At 38.8% G+C, this 16,583-nt stretch overlaps 1 protein-coding gene across 12 annotated transcripts in view; it reads right to left on the bottom strand.

Annotated features, from left to right (window-relative positions):
• Nucleotides 1-16,583, bottom strand: part of GRIP1 (glutamate receptor interacting protein 1) — a 310,822-nt gene that overhangs the window by 18,435 nt on the left and 275,804 nt on the right. For all 12 annotated transcript variants that reach the window (XM_033514247.1, XM_033514243.1, XM_033514241.1 and 9 more), the window contains 7 exons: nt 15,784-15,929; nt 14,703-14,783; nt 7,234-7,303; nt 6,831-6,976; nt 2,053-2,197; nt 886-1,025; nt 530-718 (listed from right to left, as the gene is read on the bottom strand). In XM_033514247.1, coding sequence (XP_033370138.1) covers nt 530-718; nt 886-1,025; nt 2,053-2,197; nt 6,831-6,976; nt 7,234-7,303; nt 14,703-14,783; nt 15,784-15,929 — 917 coding nt within the window. The remainder of the gene's footprint in view (nt 1-529; nt 719-885; nt 1,026-2,052; nt 2,198-6,830; nt 6,977-7,233; nt 7,304-14,702; nt 14,784-15,783; nt 15,930-16,583) is intronic.

Consider the following 16,583-nt stretch of genomic DNA (forward strand, 5'->3'; position numbering starts at 1 on the left):
TTAAATAGAATGATTGTTTTTGACAGCTGAGAGTTAGATGTTAATACTGCAGGAATGAGGAAGAAGCAAAAGATTTACAAATCATAGGCAGTGACTAATGTTGCCCTTCAGCAGTTTATAATAAATCTGTTGTCATTTAAAAATTAATGCATATGGGCATCAAATTCATGAACATCTCCAGAGTGTTCTGCGCCTTGCATTGATCTGTACTTGAAGGATAAACTCATTTAGTTGTGGATGAGCTATGGACCAAGCTATACAGATGTCAGTAAAGCTAACAAAAGCCTGTTAATGTATTGATAAATGCTTTGTAACACATCACATCCTCATGAAAGAATGAATCTGAGGCCAGCCAAGTGCAAGAAATCATGCTGCCTGCCAAGGTGTGTGGTCATAATGAGACAGCAGCACATTATAAAGTGCAGGGTTAAAAGTTAGTACAGATGAAAAGTTCTACTTAGGGCAAAGGAAGGTCAACCATGAAGGCAATAATTCCTGCTTTAAATGTGGATTGTATTTTTGACAGTACCTTGATTTCCAAAGCTGGTGTCAATACCAGAGCCATCCCATGACTCCACTGCGCTGTCAACACTTGGGACTGTAGTGGAATAGATGTCCGAGAGCTTGCCAGATTTCTGTGCAGCAGAGCTTTCATCTTCAGCATCGCTCAGTTCACTCACGTGACCCACAGGCACAGAAAATTTCTTGGGACTGGTAGCTGAATAGGATTATATAAAAAGAGGTGTTGATCCTTGCTTTGCTGCAGCTCTGAGAATCTGGTTTTTACTCCTGACACAAAGCTTTTCCATGGGTGGCCTAAACGCTTGTTAATCTGCAATAACACATGCATTAACCATCATGGATGGTACCCTTGGCCACACTCACCATCTGTTTGCTTCTTGATTTTCAAGGTGACAGTTTCTCCTGCCATCTGTAATAAATGAATGGCTTCACTCAAAGGTTTTCCTTTCAGACTGCTACTATTTATTGCTAGAATTCTGTCTCCTATGTGAATTGCCCCAGTCCTACAATAAGAGAGAGAAGTAAAACATTAAGAAGAGAGTGTAAAAGGCAACAAAGGCAATTTCTTGGCATTTTGGAGCATGAAAGTCCCATCTCCCTTTCTTCCTTTTATTTTGCTTTTATTGCTGTGTCACAGAGTAATTCTTTTGTTAGAGACACTTAAAGCAAGTCACCTTTGTTGTAGTGACAATAGCAGAGCTGAGGCATGATGTGGATTTCTGTGTTACTGTGACAGCTGAGTTAACCACCTGTGGATGATATTCACTGCAGCCCACCCACTCATGAGCAATCTCAGACAGCTTAATAAACCCTAAAATGAGTCAAGTTTCTAAGTCTCACAATATAAAAAAAAAACCAGTGTGAGCAAGCAATCATCTATTTCACAAACCTGGCCTTCAGGATGGATCAATCAAGAAAAGAAAAGATTTTTGTGTAAATGTCTGTGCACAATATCATGTTTTGTGTGCTGTAAGTTCTCTCTGAAACCACCACCAAGGGCACAAGTTTCAATGACTCAACCAATCTGAGAAATAACAGGTGACAGAAATCCTTATAATTTTCATTATTCTCTATCTGTCACTTACCATGAGGAGCATTTCTCCTCTGATAATGCATCCTATGGTGTATGTAGGTGCACATACAGATGCAGTGGCAGATAAGAGTATGATGAGTTCCAATAAACTTGGACACATGAATTGCTTCCTTTACTTATTGTACTGTGCAAGGTTGTTGGTTTTGAAAGGCTGCTAAAATGTTCCTGTGACCGAGCTTCTTTGATTGATTAGGTTTTCCTTGGTGATCCATAATAGGGACCACAGTCCTCTGCCTTGTATACTAATGTACATCCTGCCCATGCTCCTGGAGCTTGGCAGTGATCAAAAAACAACAGCAAAAATATTATAAACTCCAATTTGGAGAATTATAAAGAAATCAATTGCTTACCCATGAAAATTAGGGGTTTTAGCTTAAAAAAACAAACCTCTATCTTGACAGAAAGAACATTTAAAAATAATGCGCTTTCCAACTTACCTTTCAGCTAATCCTCCTTTTGTAAGGCTGGAAATGATTATGGGATCAAAGGGCTCTTCAGTACCAGAGATTGTAATTCCAAGGGGCCCACCATAGCGCTTTAGCTCAACAGTATAAATAATTGCTCCAGAGCTCTCCTGTTCATCTGCAATAAATGCCAAGGGGATGCAATTGGTTTCTTATGAAAGAAGGAATGAAAAAAATAGCATATTCAGTCTAGTGACTGGTAATCAAACAACATTATCAAAAGATCACATTTCAGATACAATTCTGAATCATATTCTACTAGAGTATTAAAAAAAAGAAATTACCCATTATACAATTTTTTATTGCCAAAACCTGGACACATGTCAAGAGAAAAGCTCCCCTCGATCTGTTAAGTCTAAATTTTACTCTCTTTAAAATCTTTAGGTCTGATTTATTTTCTGATCTTAGATCTGACCTCCTTTTATATTAAACTATAACTTAAGGCTTTTTTGTCACAGAATCACAGACTGATAGAAAAGGATCTTTGGATGCCACCTTGTCCAACCTCCTTGGACAAGCAGGGCCAACTACAGCTGGTTGCCCAGAGTTGTGTCCAGCTGGCTCTTGAATATCTCCACGTGCAGAAACTCCACAACCTCTCTGTACAACCTGTGCCAGTGTTTGGTCACTCTCAAAGTAAAGCAGTGTTTCCTGACACTCTAACAGAACCTCACACACATGTTTCAGTTTGTGTTCATTGCCTCTGCTCCTGCCACTGGGCACCTCTGAGGAGAGCCTGGCTCTGTCTGCTTTACACCCTCTCTTCAGGAATTTATACACCCAAAGAAGATTCCCCCTTTGAGCCTTCTCCAGGCTGAGAGGTCCTATCTCCCCCAGCCTCTTCTCAGAGGAGAAGGCTCTCCTCTTGACCTTTGTCACCCCTTGCTGGACTTCATCCACTGTGTGTCCATGTCTGGGGAGCCCACAGAAATCTCTGCAGAGCTGAGCAGGAGAGAAGGATCACCTCCTCTGACCTGCTGGCCAAGCTCTGCCTCTTGCACACCAGGACACTGTTTTTATTTGCCACAGCGTCACATTATTACAGAAAAGGTAAGTTACTACCATGGTATAAATACTGATACTCATCTGTTTCTAGAACTGAATGGAAGGTATTTAAAATTAAAGGTAATTTGAAAGTTTTAAACCCAAACTTTCTTAAAGGAATTCTGGGAAAAGTCAAAAGTCATTATAAGATGAGCAGCTGTATTTGTAAAACAGTCCATATTTTTTATGGACATGTTTTGAGATTTTTGTAACAGAATCAAAAATATCTTCTGTATACTGAATTATCTACTAAACTGAATTAAGTAAGTCCATTAGATATTATTGCATGATATTGCATGAAGTCATTTGCATTATTTTGAAATTTTATCACACCAAACAATTATCAGAACTGGAAAGAGTCCATCACTGAGTAAACTTAAATATAATGTATTTCCTTAAACAATACTCAATAGGTATTGCATCAACAAGAAATGTGCCTGTATTTATACAATGGTCTTTACATATTATTAAAAAATCCCCAACCACAGCAAGAGAGCAATCAACTGCAGTGTCTTTGAGTTGTGAAGTAATATTTAAAAATTTAAAATGCCAGAATTCTCCCCAAATCAAAATAACAAATTCTTTCTAGCTGATGTTCTGATATTGGTATTCAGCCAGGATGGCTGGTCTGGTGGGCAAATTTTCCTACATCTGTGGGTAGTGACATTTTGAGCAGTTCAGTGAATGTGGAAAATGTCTAGGATACACATTCCATATATGTTACTAAAACTAACTACAACAACTTAGAAAATTCAAATGTTACCATTTCTGTTCCCGTAAAGAGACAAGCTTAAAAAGGGAAAAAAAACCAAACCTACATCACTAGCAAAGGCTCAAAGAGTTGTCTTCTTCTAATACTGAACATGGTACTTTAGGCAGAGCTGGAGGAACACTGATGTCTTTGAAGCTACTTTGTTTTTTCCCAATTTTCAGAAAATTTAGATCTTCACCTACACCCTCCCCCTCCACTCTGTTCTATTTCCTCCTCGCTTTCCATGTACAGCAAATGCCACACACAGAGAATCAAAGGAGAGAGGAATTAGTAGTTTATTCAGCAAAGAATACTGGGGTTTTTGTACCTACTTGGGGCATTGCCATCAGTGTTTTGGTACAGTTCACATCACTTTATCTGACGTGCTCTTTCCAGAAGCACCCAGACAGACGCCCCTGGAAGCCCCAGTGTGGCACACAGTGGGCTAGCATGTGCACAGCAGCACAATGGCAGCTTTGCTTGCTTAAAGCATTTATGGAGCAGCCACCAAGCAATCCCCTGGGATCAAATGCTGGTGCTGTTTATGCAGCAGTGGCATGGACATGGTGCAAGACTTCAACTGAGGGGTGAAAGCAACGTGCCAGCTGAAAATGTAATAGCCAGCACTTGCTAAGGGTTGACACAATACTAACACTTCTCTGCTATAAACAGGAAGTGAATAGGAAGTTACTAATTATCAGCAGCCCTTCCACATGGGAGCTGGAAGTCTACTGATCTCAGTGAATGACTGAAAAGAAGACTGGTCCATTGTGTCTGTTTTCTGAGTAGCTGTAGGTCAGAAAATTATTGGCAGAATGTTATGCTGAGCAGAATGTTGGAGCTATCCAAAAACAGGGCATACAAGTGCCCTGAATTCACCAGGAAGGTCAGTTCTGCCGTGAAAGCAAAGAATGGTGGTATTCAAGAAATGGAGGTAGCCATTAGATTCATCTGGGTTTAAATTTGTCCTCAGTTTGGGAAGCTGGCAAGAAGAAAAGGAAAGAGAAAAATTGCTGGAAACATACCTCCATCTGGGGAGAAGATATAACTGAAGTACTATGGTTATGGGTCCCATGTTTTGGAGACTTTCTATCTTTCTTTTCTTGTGATGCAATTGTGGATAATTCTTGGAAACCACATTTAATGACAGTAGATCCTCTGTGCTACAGTGCCTCTGCTCTGCCCACTGGCCTCTTGCTCATCAGAAAACATCTGACCAACACGGTGACAAGGGCAAAGAGCACCTGACATGCATCATGCTGCTGTGGCCTCAGCTGCACGGAGGCTCAGAGGAACACAGCTCTGAGAGCCCTACTCCCTGCCTCACCTTCCTCAAGAAAGTGAAAATGCATGCAGTGAAAAATAAAAAGAAGTTTAAATCTTAATCTTATTCTGTGTTTTACAAAACGTTTTGGAATGTTCCATGCCTACTCATCAGTTAGCATCAGGCTTTTATTTTCTCAAGGAATTTATTATTTTCCTCTGTTGAGTTTGAGCAGCACATTTCTTCCTTTGTGAGAAGAAAAAACTTTCATAAGTATATTAATGGCAAATATGCAAAGAATTATTTTAACTGAGATCCACTTTTTGTTACACTTTTGCTCCTGTTATGCCACTGTTTCCTAAATATTTTTTCTTTAACATTTCAGCAGACACTCATTTCAAATTTCAAAGAATCTGAAATCTGCTATAATACTTCCATTTATGCTTTGACATTTAGTCAATTATTACAAGAACAATTTGTATAAGTATTTTCTTTTCAGTAGGTTTCTGAGTAACTGTCCAGTCACATTTGAATCTGTTCAGTTATACCAGCCATGTCCGGATAAAACACTGTAGTTGTGTGAGAATCTTGATATAGATACATTATGTAACTAATAAAACAAGCAACCTGAGTGTGTAAAAGAAAAGTGTGATATAAGAACCCCACTGACACTAAAATCTGTACCAGATACCATGGTGTTCATGGTAAGAGAGCAAAGATCTTATTTTCTATGGGTGTAGACTGAAATCCAAGTTTCAATTACAGCAACAATTTGCACAAGTACTAAATGCAGCTGCCTTTGCTTTGTAATATAATACTAAGAAGATACTTTGTTTGCTTTCAGAACAATTAGGAGGGAGGAAGAAAAAGGAAAAGAGTCTTCTAGTGCAATTCTAAACACCACTTCAAGAGTTGCACTTAATTTGAAATAATAAAGTGTGGCAGGTTGTGCCTTTTTGCTGTGAGATGGAATAGAGCTGAAGAGAAGTGAATCTCCAGGGGGTATAACACTGCAATATAAACAGCAGCAGTAATAGTAGTTATAACTGCCTTTGTTTGCACAACAATGCATAACAGAACTCACTTTATTATCTCCAGGTAGAAATTCTGCTCTTATGAAATCCACAATGGGGAAGACACAAGACTATTAATAGGTGTAGGTGTGGAAAATTATGGCAGGTCCATTATTCCACTGGGCTGATCAGGCATGGCTCCTCCATCAGATATCCAGCACAGTGTGTAAAGTACTACTTACCTTTGAGCATGTGAACAGTCGTACCAAAGTCAAATTTTTAAGTTTATGGACAAAGCACGCACTACACCACTTTGCTGGAGAACTGAAGCCCAGAGATCCATGCTTTGCTAACCATGATTCCAATCTTAAAAGCAGAGAAAATCCCAATACTCTAGTAAGAAACAGATCAACTTTATATGGCTGCACCTGAGGGGCAATTGTCTTTTCAGCTAACTTAAGACCTAATTTTGCAGTGCAGCTCCTGTAAGCAATATAGCTAGTGAGAAAATTCAACACTTTATATACCATTAAAATTCTTTTTAGGTCATATTTTCTGATTATCATTAGCATAAAACAGACATGTTTAGAAAAAACATTTCACTAAAATTTAAAAGAAATCCCCTTTGCACTAGAAATCCTGAAAATACACATGAATCTGCAATAGTCATTGCTAATACCGGAATTATCTTCATCTTTGCGGATCTTTAACTTTACAAGGTCCTCACAGTGCTGAAGGATCTGGACAGCATCTTCCATTGAGCAGTTGTCAAGTCGAATATTATCTATTGCCAGCAACTTATCACCCAGTTCGAGTGTCCCAGTTCTGCGAAAAAGTTACATGGAACTCTAGTAACATTAAAAGAAAGGTATCCTAAAAGGTCTAAACATTGTTACAGAAACAAGATGGATTTTTAGGACAATTACTTCTTAATATGCCTTCTATTTTCTAACTTTTCACAAAAGCTTTTATTAAAGAAAAGAAAAAAACCCGCACAGTCTCTTACAAGCTCTCTCTGTTTAACTTGAATTTGGCTGGTTACACACATAAACAGATTTTTATTGGGAGCTCTAGTGTCTTACCTGTGAGCAACACTCCCTTTCTTGATATCAGAAATAACCAGAGGGTCCCCTGGTTTTCTACTTGATGGAGCTGTAATCAAGAATATATACAGACATTTAGTTTTGTTTCTAGATATGCAGATGGACTAGTTCTGACCATAAATCAATATTTCATACACATTCTTTACTTGTGTTATATTCCTCCCCCACCCCTAAATTATGTGAACTTCAGGTACAAACAAACAGCAGCAGCATATTGGCAAGACTGGACACCCCTCAAAAATGAGAACATTTCAGAACTGAAGTGACTGGTACAAAATGAACTTAGCCTGATATGTGTGATTTCTGGGTTAGATCAGGATTGAGCCACGGGAAGACACCACAGTACAGCTCCAGTGATCTGTCATAAAATGCTGTGTAGCTGTAACACATAAGGAAGACTTTTTGTCTTACAATCTTCCAGTGTGACTACTGATGATCTTTTGCCAGAATAAATCCTGTTGTACTATATTCCTGACCAACAGAGCTGCTCTGGCCATGTATCTAGAGTGGGCTAGTCCACATCCTTTCCACCAACTTCTGTCCCATCCAGTGCTTAAGACAGAGGTATGAAGGCAATGTGTGCTGGGTGAGAAGGAGGAATCCACTTCCCAATAAAGGAGATGCTGTGGACAGAGGCCATACAGCCCACTGGGCTGATACTCTATTGCCATGTTTGCACAGGTGTAGCTTACATCACACTGATGTTTGCTTCACTGGAGCTCTCTGCTTTCTCTGAAGCAACCCGTGCCTCTTTCCATGAGTAACCTTGCCCCCCTGTACTGCTGCTGGACCTTAAGAGTAGTGAGCTTCTCCCAGCTTTGTACTGGGGATACCTACTAGGAGCACCGCAATTCCAGTCAGTTTAGTAAAACTCCTACCACTCCTCTCCTTGCACACTCATCTCCTTTTGGAAGAATCTGACATTAATGGTCAATTTTTCTATCTGTCCCTCATGGTTAAAAAGATGCTCTGCTCTTCAACACCAGGCACTGCAACTCTTTACTAACTTGTGCAAAAGTAATTGATAAGCTTTCCTTGGCCAGGAAATTCGGTCTGCAATTTTGCTTGACCTTTAGTTGCCTAGGAAGCAGTAAAATACACCAGAGGAAGGACTGTTTCTTGAAGGAGCTCCATTGTTTTGGAGGGTTCATCCATTTGCTGATGGAAAACTGAAGATCTGATAGGGCAAGCAGTCAGCTTAGAACTTGAGGGTGATGAAGACACATCGTTAAGACAACTGTGTAGCACATGCTGTCTACCTTTGGGAAGAGTATCACCTACAGATGCTCTGTCCAGGAGGTGCTCCACATGGGGAACACAGACTGACGTTTGGGACTGCTAACAAACAGTGTGCTGATATTGAAACACTGCCATGCGGTATGATGCTCTCAGCTCTCCTGAAAGCACTAATTAGTTTTGCACAGTTATGGTTCCTCAACTGCCCCACACCATTTCTGCTCTGTGTACTGAGCCCTCTGCATTCTTTCACAGAAGGTTTCCATTAGGCTCCCACGCCTGAAATGACAATCACCCAAAAAACTGCCCATATTGGAGGATCACCTACAAAATCCTGATGTCAGTTACTTTAGCAGCTCATGAATCTTCTCTTTGATGCAAAATGACAGATCTTCACCTACAGCAACCACATGATAAATTAATAATGACATTTCCAACACAGTATGCTAACAGGTCTTGTTAACCTTAGCTGCCCTGGCTGAGACAGCCTTTGAATATCCAAAGAAACTGCTCAAGAACTCAAGAAGAGCCATATTTCAAATGCAATGTCTCAAAAGTCCAGAAGATGGACATACAAGGACTTTGAAGAATTTTTAGAATTTTTTCTAAAACAGCATGCTCTCAGGAAATGATTATGTTGCAATTTAGAGAACAGCAATTAAATTTTATAAGAGATGTAATTTTCATAGCTTGTTCGTCATACTTTCATGTCATAGGTCAAATACATTACAATTCCATAATTTACTTGAATCCTTTGGATTTGTTTTACCAACTAGTATCTTGTTAAAATTTTAGACTATCACTTTGGTGATTTTTTAGTTCTATGTTTTCACCCTCTGGGTTGCCTTACTCTGAGGTTATATGCTCTCCACTGCAGACCAGGGTTTGGGTCTTGAAATACTTTTTATGAAACTGTCTTACAAAATTTCCAGAACTTATGAAAAGTGCCCATTATTGTTGTAAAAATAAGAGAGGAGGAACCAAAATGAGGGGAAGAGCACAGCTCAAAGAGCAGAGCCACAAAGTACATGTGGATGCAAAGAGTATGGTGCTGCACACAAAGGTATCACAGTTTCAAACTGAGGAAGTGTGAACCAGCAGTATTTTATGAGTTCTCCTGGGCTATTATTTGGTCTGGAGAATGAAAGCCTTTTTGTAGGCACCAAACACAGCCCTGTGTGAAATTAATCCCCCCATGCTGAGAAGCAGATGCACCACACTTCATTTTGTTAATGTTTGATGCTCATGGCATACTTCCTACAAATTATTCAAGTTGTGCTGCAGAAATAAAATCATTCATTTCCTCCTGAATTTTTGTACCTTTTTGCACATTACCTAAGATTACATTGCCTAAGATTGCCACCCAAAAACTGGTGAACAGATGCTGTCTCCAGCAAGAAGATTCGGTACTATTATCCTGATTTTACAGATAAGGAAAGGAAAAAGGAAAGGAAACAGGAAAACTTAACTCAAAGTATGACATTTTTCAGTGAGCAATTTGAGATATCCCTGCCTTTATATCTCACCATAGTTTGTAGAATGCAACAGCTTCTATGTCTGAAATACAACTACTGGCATTTTCAGCAACAGCTGCAGATGAGTAGAATTTCTCTGAGTGCAACCCCAGGATCTCAATGCTTCAGCTCAAAATCAAGCAGCCACTTATGGAAAATCTCCACCCCCACTCCCAGAATGACTTGTCTCAGCATGAGTCTTTTGCAGAGAAAAGAAAAACCACCCTAATTTCTCCAGGGTAGCATTAAAACACCTTGACCATGAGATCGCCTCCTTTGTCTTTCTGCAATCCTCCATCTCATTCATTATGCAGCCTCCCTCCCCTTTGTTACACACCACTGTTTCATCTCTCCCCAGAGAGCAGAGAAACCACAGTTCCAGTGGGAAAGCAGTATTTGACCAGTTAATATATCCACATCAATTAATGCAAGCTTGAAGTGACACTGTACGGCTTCAAGTCTCCACTTCAGAATTATTTCTGGTTTTAAGAGGCTGCTAAAAACGAAGCACGTTACCACTCACTCATGTCCAGTCTACTTGTTCAAGTCCTAGCTGCCCCTAATCCTGACCACAGCTCAGTCTCTCCCCTCATCTGCGGCCTCTGTTACAGCTTTACACTTGTTTCCTGTCCTTGTCCCATTCTGCTCATCCAATGAAGATATCATCTTTTGTCCTCCCTATCCCAGCTGTTATTCTACCCAATGTTCAGCTTTTGTAGAGACCTTAGAGCTTGTATGAACAACTACAAGTGGACTGAAGAATGCATAAAGTTGTGCAGGTACTAAATCTAGTGTTGCACTTAAAAGGCTGCTCTAAAACAAGTTGTTTGTTCTCTCTCTTTAAATTACTGATCCTAAGTCTCCATCTCAGGTCTCTACCCTATTCTACTAAACTTTCCCAGCTACTTGAAAGTAAGTTCAATAAAGTGTTGTCAGTTCTGTGTATCAGCTGTTCCATTACATTTAAAAGCCCCTCAAACAAGGTTCCTTTCTTATTAAACTGCTAACTCAAACAAACCCCCCCCCACAAAGTGACTTCGACAGATTTTGGAGTGGACATCTCACCCACCACCCAGACAAAATTCACTCTCAGCCTGGCTTCAAACTTTGGAGTTTGATCAAGCTCTGAACAAACTGAACAAGCAAAGGAAAATGCTCATGTGATGGAAGAATACTTTTTATACCAAGTCAGCCCATTTATCCACAATGCTGGTTTACAGCTAGAAGATATTTTTAAGAATAGTGTGATTAATAAATAGATGAAGGAGCTTTTTAAAATTACACTGATGCAGCTCTTTTGTTCCTTAAGTATTGGTTCATGTGGAGCAGCTGAGAAATCTGTTGGTATTCTTTTGTCTTGAAAAGAATCGCTTGTAATATTTCAAAATTAAGTAGATCTTGCCAGGCAAAATCACAAAATATACAAAAACATGCTTTAGAAAATAAATTCTCATAGTCAATGTATCTGTAGATATTTACAAAGCTTGTTTCTGATGAAATACAAAAACAATAGAGCAGACTACATTATAGCTGCTAGTCAAGATGACTCAGAGAAACTGATGATAGCTTGGGTGAGATTCTGATATTCTTACCAGCTTTGCAGCTTCTTATTCCTTGAGCAGTCCCACTAGCTTCAGAGAGATTATTTATGAAGCAAGGTGCTGCAGTTCATTACCAGTAAGGATATCAGAATCTTACATAAGAGAGAAAAAAAGAAAATGAAAAAAAAAAGAAAAGGAAAGGAAAATAAAAATGGTATTAACTACAATTACCAGAATCCACTAGTAAGCCATTTTACTGGACACCATTCAATGTACTTGACAAAAAAATAGTCTATGATAAAGTAGCCAGTTGACTCAAAACCATTTAAAAAAGGCTTTTGTCTTTAAAAAGAAAAATCTATATTCATTACATGGTCTAAAATCAATGGCAATGGCAAATAAATAGAAACAGCTTTGAGTACTACTAGCACTACTTGTAAGTGTTCCTTCTTCTAGGGAATGATTCTGTCATAATCACATGCACAGGAACATTCCTGTGCTTTATTTGGATGATATAATTTTAAGAACTGAGACTTTCTATTTGTTGCAATCAGGTAACTGGGTGTGGAACTAGTGATATATGAAGCATTAAATATATAGACGTGTATTTGCAAAATATGAAATAAAGCTCTTTGTTGAGTGTAAGTATCTGTCATTGGTAAAATTAGACAGATAAAGCAGAGACAAGGGATGAATGATACGACTGCAATGTGTGTATGAAGGCAGCAGTGGGCAAGACCAGTAACTGACATGAGCTATTCAAAACTCAGAGCCCTGGCTCATCGTTAACAACAATGCTCATTAAACTTTTTTCTGTCCAGCTTTTAAGGAATTATGCTAAGGGGATTTTTAATTTTTTCTGGGTTTTTTTTTCTTGGATTAAGAAATTTGAAACTAAGGAAAGTCTCTTCTCCTATTACAAGTCTTGTGTTTCAAAGACCATGAATTAGCTTAATTGTCTTTAGTGCTGTGTGTCACCTCAGACATGCCTTCAATACAGCACCTGGTTGTAACTCCATGCAAGCACTCTTGGTGCTCATTACCAAAGAAAACAATTCCAAGAAAGAGAAATAAATTCCTCTCCTAGGATCTGTGACTCCTAACACCTGACCTAGAAGAACTCCTGGACTTAAAAATAGAGATATGTTTACATGCCAACCCAATGTGAAGTTGTGTTTCCCATTTGACAAAAAATATCTGTCTTGTCTGTCAGATTAGGTAATTTCCTGCCTTTCTCATATAAATCCCAAGCTAAATGGGGGATATGGAAGATAAAAAAGGTTTTTCTGGAAGAGGGTGAAACAGGTCTCTATCACTGTTAAGAGATCAAGCCCACAAGTGAATAAATCTGATCACCTCCATCCCCCTGCTAACTTAAGACATACCAACTCTGCCAAGTTTCAATTAGTATTTGTTATTTAAAATAAATCACACAGCTTTCTGAAAATATCAGTAATAAATGGCATGCTAATGCGCTAAAGTATCCTGACAGAAATTTCACAAAATGAATATAAAATGCTTACATTCTTCAAATCATACTGCCTTTTTTAGGAGTTAATTAGGTAAAACAGAGCAAAACACTGAAAAGCAAGTGTGAAATGCAGCAATTCAAGACTTCTACCAGTTATTAATATAAACCCTTTAAAACCATGTAAATAATTAATCCTAGATAAATTTCATATGCACTGAATATTGTTAAAGAGATTATTGTACATAACAGATAATTAAATTTAAATATTAAAGTTACTGCTGTATATTCACAAGAGCAGAGCTAAGACCTACCACATGTTACTCTGATTATACACGGCACTGATTTTATAAAGCACTAATTTTTTGAATGAAATTCCAGATCAGTAAGGCATGCAAAGTTTGGAAGAGGAGTGCAAAATACTCAATTCCAAGAATATTAGCTTTCCATTAAAAGCTTATTCCTACAGACAAAAAAAGAGCAGATTTCTGCATTCTAGAAAACAACACGAATCAAATTACTAGGAAGATTATATTTTTTCAGTAACCTTACAAACCTTTATCAATCCTAAGAATAACATTTACATAGAACAGCCTCACTCTATGTTTTCTCCTTTCTCAATTTTCATTTGCACAGATACATGTACATGTATGATTTTGCTTCAAGCATCACATCACATCTTACAGAGTCTAACAGTTATTCATTCAAGTGGGCAACACAAGCAAACAGACCTGCAGGGTCTCCCATTTGTTTCTCAGATGTAATCCTTAGCACTGAGATCCCTGCTGTACCTTTGATTAACCATATTCCACTGTGCTGGTAAAAGCTTTGAGAATGCAAGTCAAAGCACAATCTTCCCCCAAGAGATATGAGTAACTCCAAAGAAAGACTAATAGCCTAAGAAAGGCCACAGCCATAAAAGAATGTTAATTCTGATGACATCAGATTCTGCAGTGTCAAGCCCATTAACTTTGATATGGATTGTTTTTCCTTCCCTCAAGAGCTGAACTATTATGCCAGAGTTTACCTGATCAAAATCCAGCAACACATTGTGTTAATGTCTCCTCACAAAGTATAGAAACACTTTTAATTTCAAACCACAGCAACAACTAGTTTTTGAGAAACAGACTGATGCAGGCCCTTGTGACCTTCTTCAGCAATCTCTGCAATCCCTAGTGAAAGGGGACTTTGCTGTGACCCACACATTCAGGACTGTCCACACGTTCTAGAGACTGAGGATGTATCTGGGTTCTGCAGGAGAAAATAACCCTACACATGTGGAGCCTCATGTCCTGTTCTCTGTGGGGTTCTGTTCAAGAGTCTGTGAGAGACCATGACAAACTGCTTTAAACTTCACAACTATGGAAATACTTTTGCATGGACCTATTTCTGCTGATTTATTTTTCTTTTGTTTTAAATAAATAATTTTATTAGGAATTAAATATGTCCTATGCATGAAGGAATAAGTGAAACATTCAATTTGGCAAACTTCTGGCTTTGTTAACTACTTGAAGGAGAGTATAAATATGTTACAGAAGAGGATTGCAAAAGAGAACAAGGAATAAAAGAAGCTAGAAAAAGGCAAAAGAAGTTCATACCAAAAACACCCTGAGTCTGTAACTACAAGATGTACTAATATCTACAGATTATCCCATAAACGTGGTCTGAAAAATAAGCACTTTTACTTACAACTTATGGTGATGCCAAGTTCCACATTATGCTTCTTTGGTAGTTTTACATGAAATGTTCCACTGCTTGGTATAACTGATTCTATAAAAAAATATTTAAAATGTTAGATCATTTATAAGGCACAGCAGTTCCATGAGCATGGAACTATACATGTAAATTGATGAAATCACATCAGAGTCATAAGGCAGGGATGAAACACGGGTGCAAAAATGAAGAAGGCATGATTTATAACTCTACTGGTAATTTCACGGTAACTCAATTTTTTTTAAGGTTTAACTGAATTTGTGGAGATTGCAGGGGCCAGCAGCCAGCTGAGACTGCAGGTTTTTAGCTCATATGCAAGTTCTGTGAGCACAAGTGAAAATTTTACTGCTGGCAGACAGCTTTTAATTAAAAGGACAGGAGACTGAGTCGTAAGGACTTCCGACCTTTGTTGCTGCAGGACTATCACTTACTTTTAACTGTCTGCAAAGGTAATTGCCATGGGTTTAACATCAAGTGGGAAGAAAAGGAATCCAGTGGTGTACATACATAATGTGCAGTTGTTTGATATGGACAGTTTGTGATTTCATGGGTATATTCTTTTTGCTTAAACACACAACAGAATAAAGGAATGCCATTAGTAATAATAACTGAAAAATTAACAGTTATTAATCTGGCCTCTATTAATTCAGTTTCTACTATTTTATTTAGTGATACTGTAAACACCTTGAGAGTTTTTTTGTTTATCCATACTTTTTAATACTTTTCTGTCTTGCAAAATATTTCATTATTTGGCCTGTAGAGGTTTTGTCTCTGTTTAGCAAAACATTTCTAACTCAGGCCAGAAAAATGTCTGGAAATAACTCAGAGGAGAGACAGTCACCAGATCTTACTACAGGACTGTCATTTCTATTTGCTTTCTGAAGTAGACTGCAGGGCTGTCTGAAATGAAATGAAACATGTTTCAAATAAGTCACTTGAAAACTTAATGGTGTAGATGTGAGAAGAAAACCTCTACCCCAGATGCCAAACACTTGCAATGTACTTGGGATTTATTCCTTCGCTTTTCTTGCAAGACAGAATAACAGGACATTCATACCTGCAACATCAAATTCTATTTCCAAAGTGACCTTGTTGGTGATAGAGGAGTCTCTGAGCAGTTGATTGGCCTCATCAAATGTGCTGTCTTCTGTTGGGATACCATTTATCGACACTATTCTGTCTCCAATTTGCAGCACCCCACACCTTGGTACAAAACGATACAAAACAATCATCAGATGTGCATGTTACCAGAACCAGCAGAATCACAGAATCACGGAATCATTTAGGTTGGGAAAATGCTTTAAGATCACTGAGCCCTACCATTAACCCAGCACTGAAAAGTCCACCCTTTCTGTGTGGAATTGCCATATTTACGTGTCTTTTATAAGTTTCCTAACGTCCAATCTAAACCTCCCCTGGCACAACTTAAGGCCATTTCCTCTTGTCCTGTTGCATGTTACCTGGGAGAAGAGACCTATCCCCACCTGGCTACATCCTGTTTTCAGATAGTTGTGGGGAGCTATAAGGTTCCCCTTGAGCCTCCTTTCCTCCAGATTAAACATCCCCAGCTCCTCAGCTGCTCCTTGTTAGAGCTGTTCTCCAGCCCCTTCACCAGCTCCACTGCCCTTCTCTGGACACACTCTGGCACCTCAATATCTTTCATACAGAGGGGCCCAGAAGTGAGCACAGGACTAGAGGTGTGGCCTCACTGGTACCGAGCACAGGGACACGATCATTGCCCTGGTCTGGCTGGCCACACAGTTTCTGATATAAGCCATCTGATCAAAAACATTCAACCAGACCTTGAAGGATAATTGTGGCAACTCAACAATCTGCCCAGGCACAGAAGCTGTTGCC

This window comes from Parus major, chromosome 1A (genome assembly GCF_001522545.3).
Source record: "Parus major isolate Abel chromosome 1A, Parus_major1.1, whole genome shotgun sequence".
In the NCBI taxonomy this organism is placed as follows: domain Eukaryota; kingdom Metazoa; phylum Chordata; class Aves; order Passeriformes; family Paridae; genus Parus; species Parus major.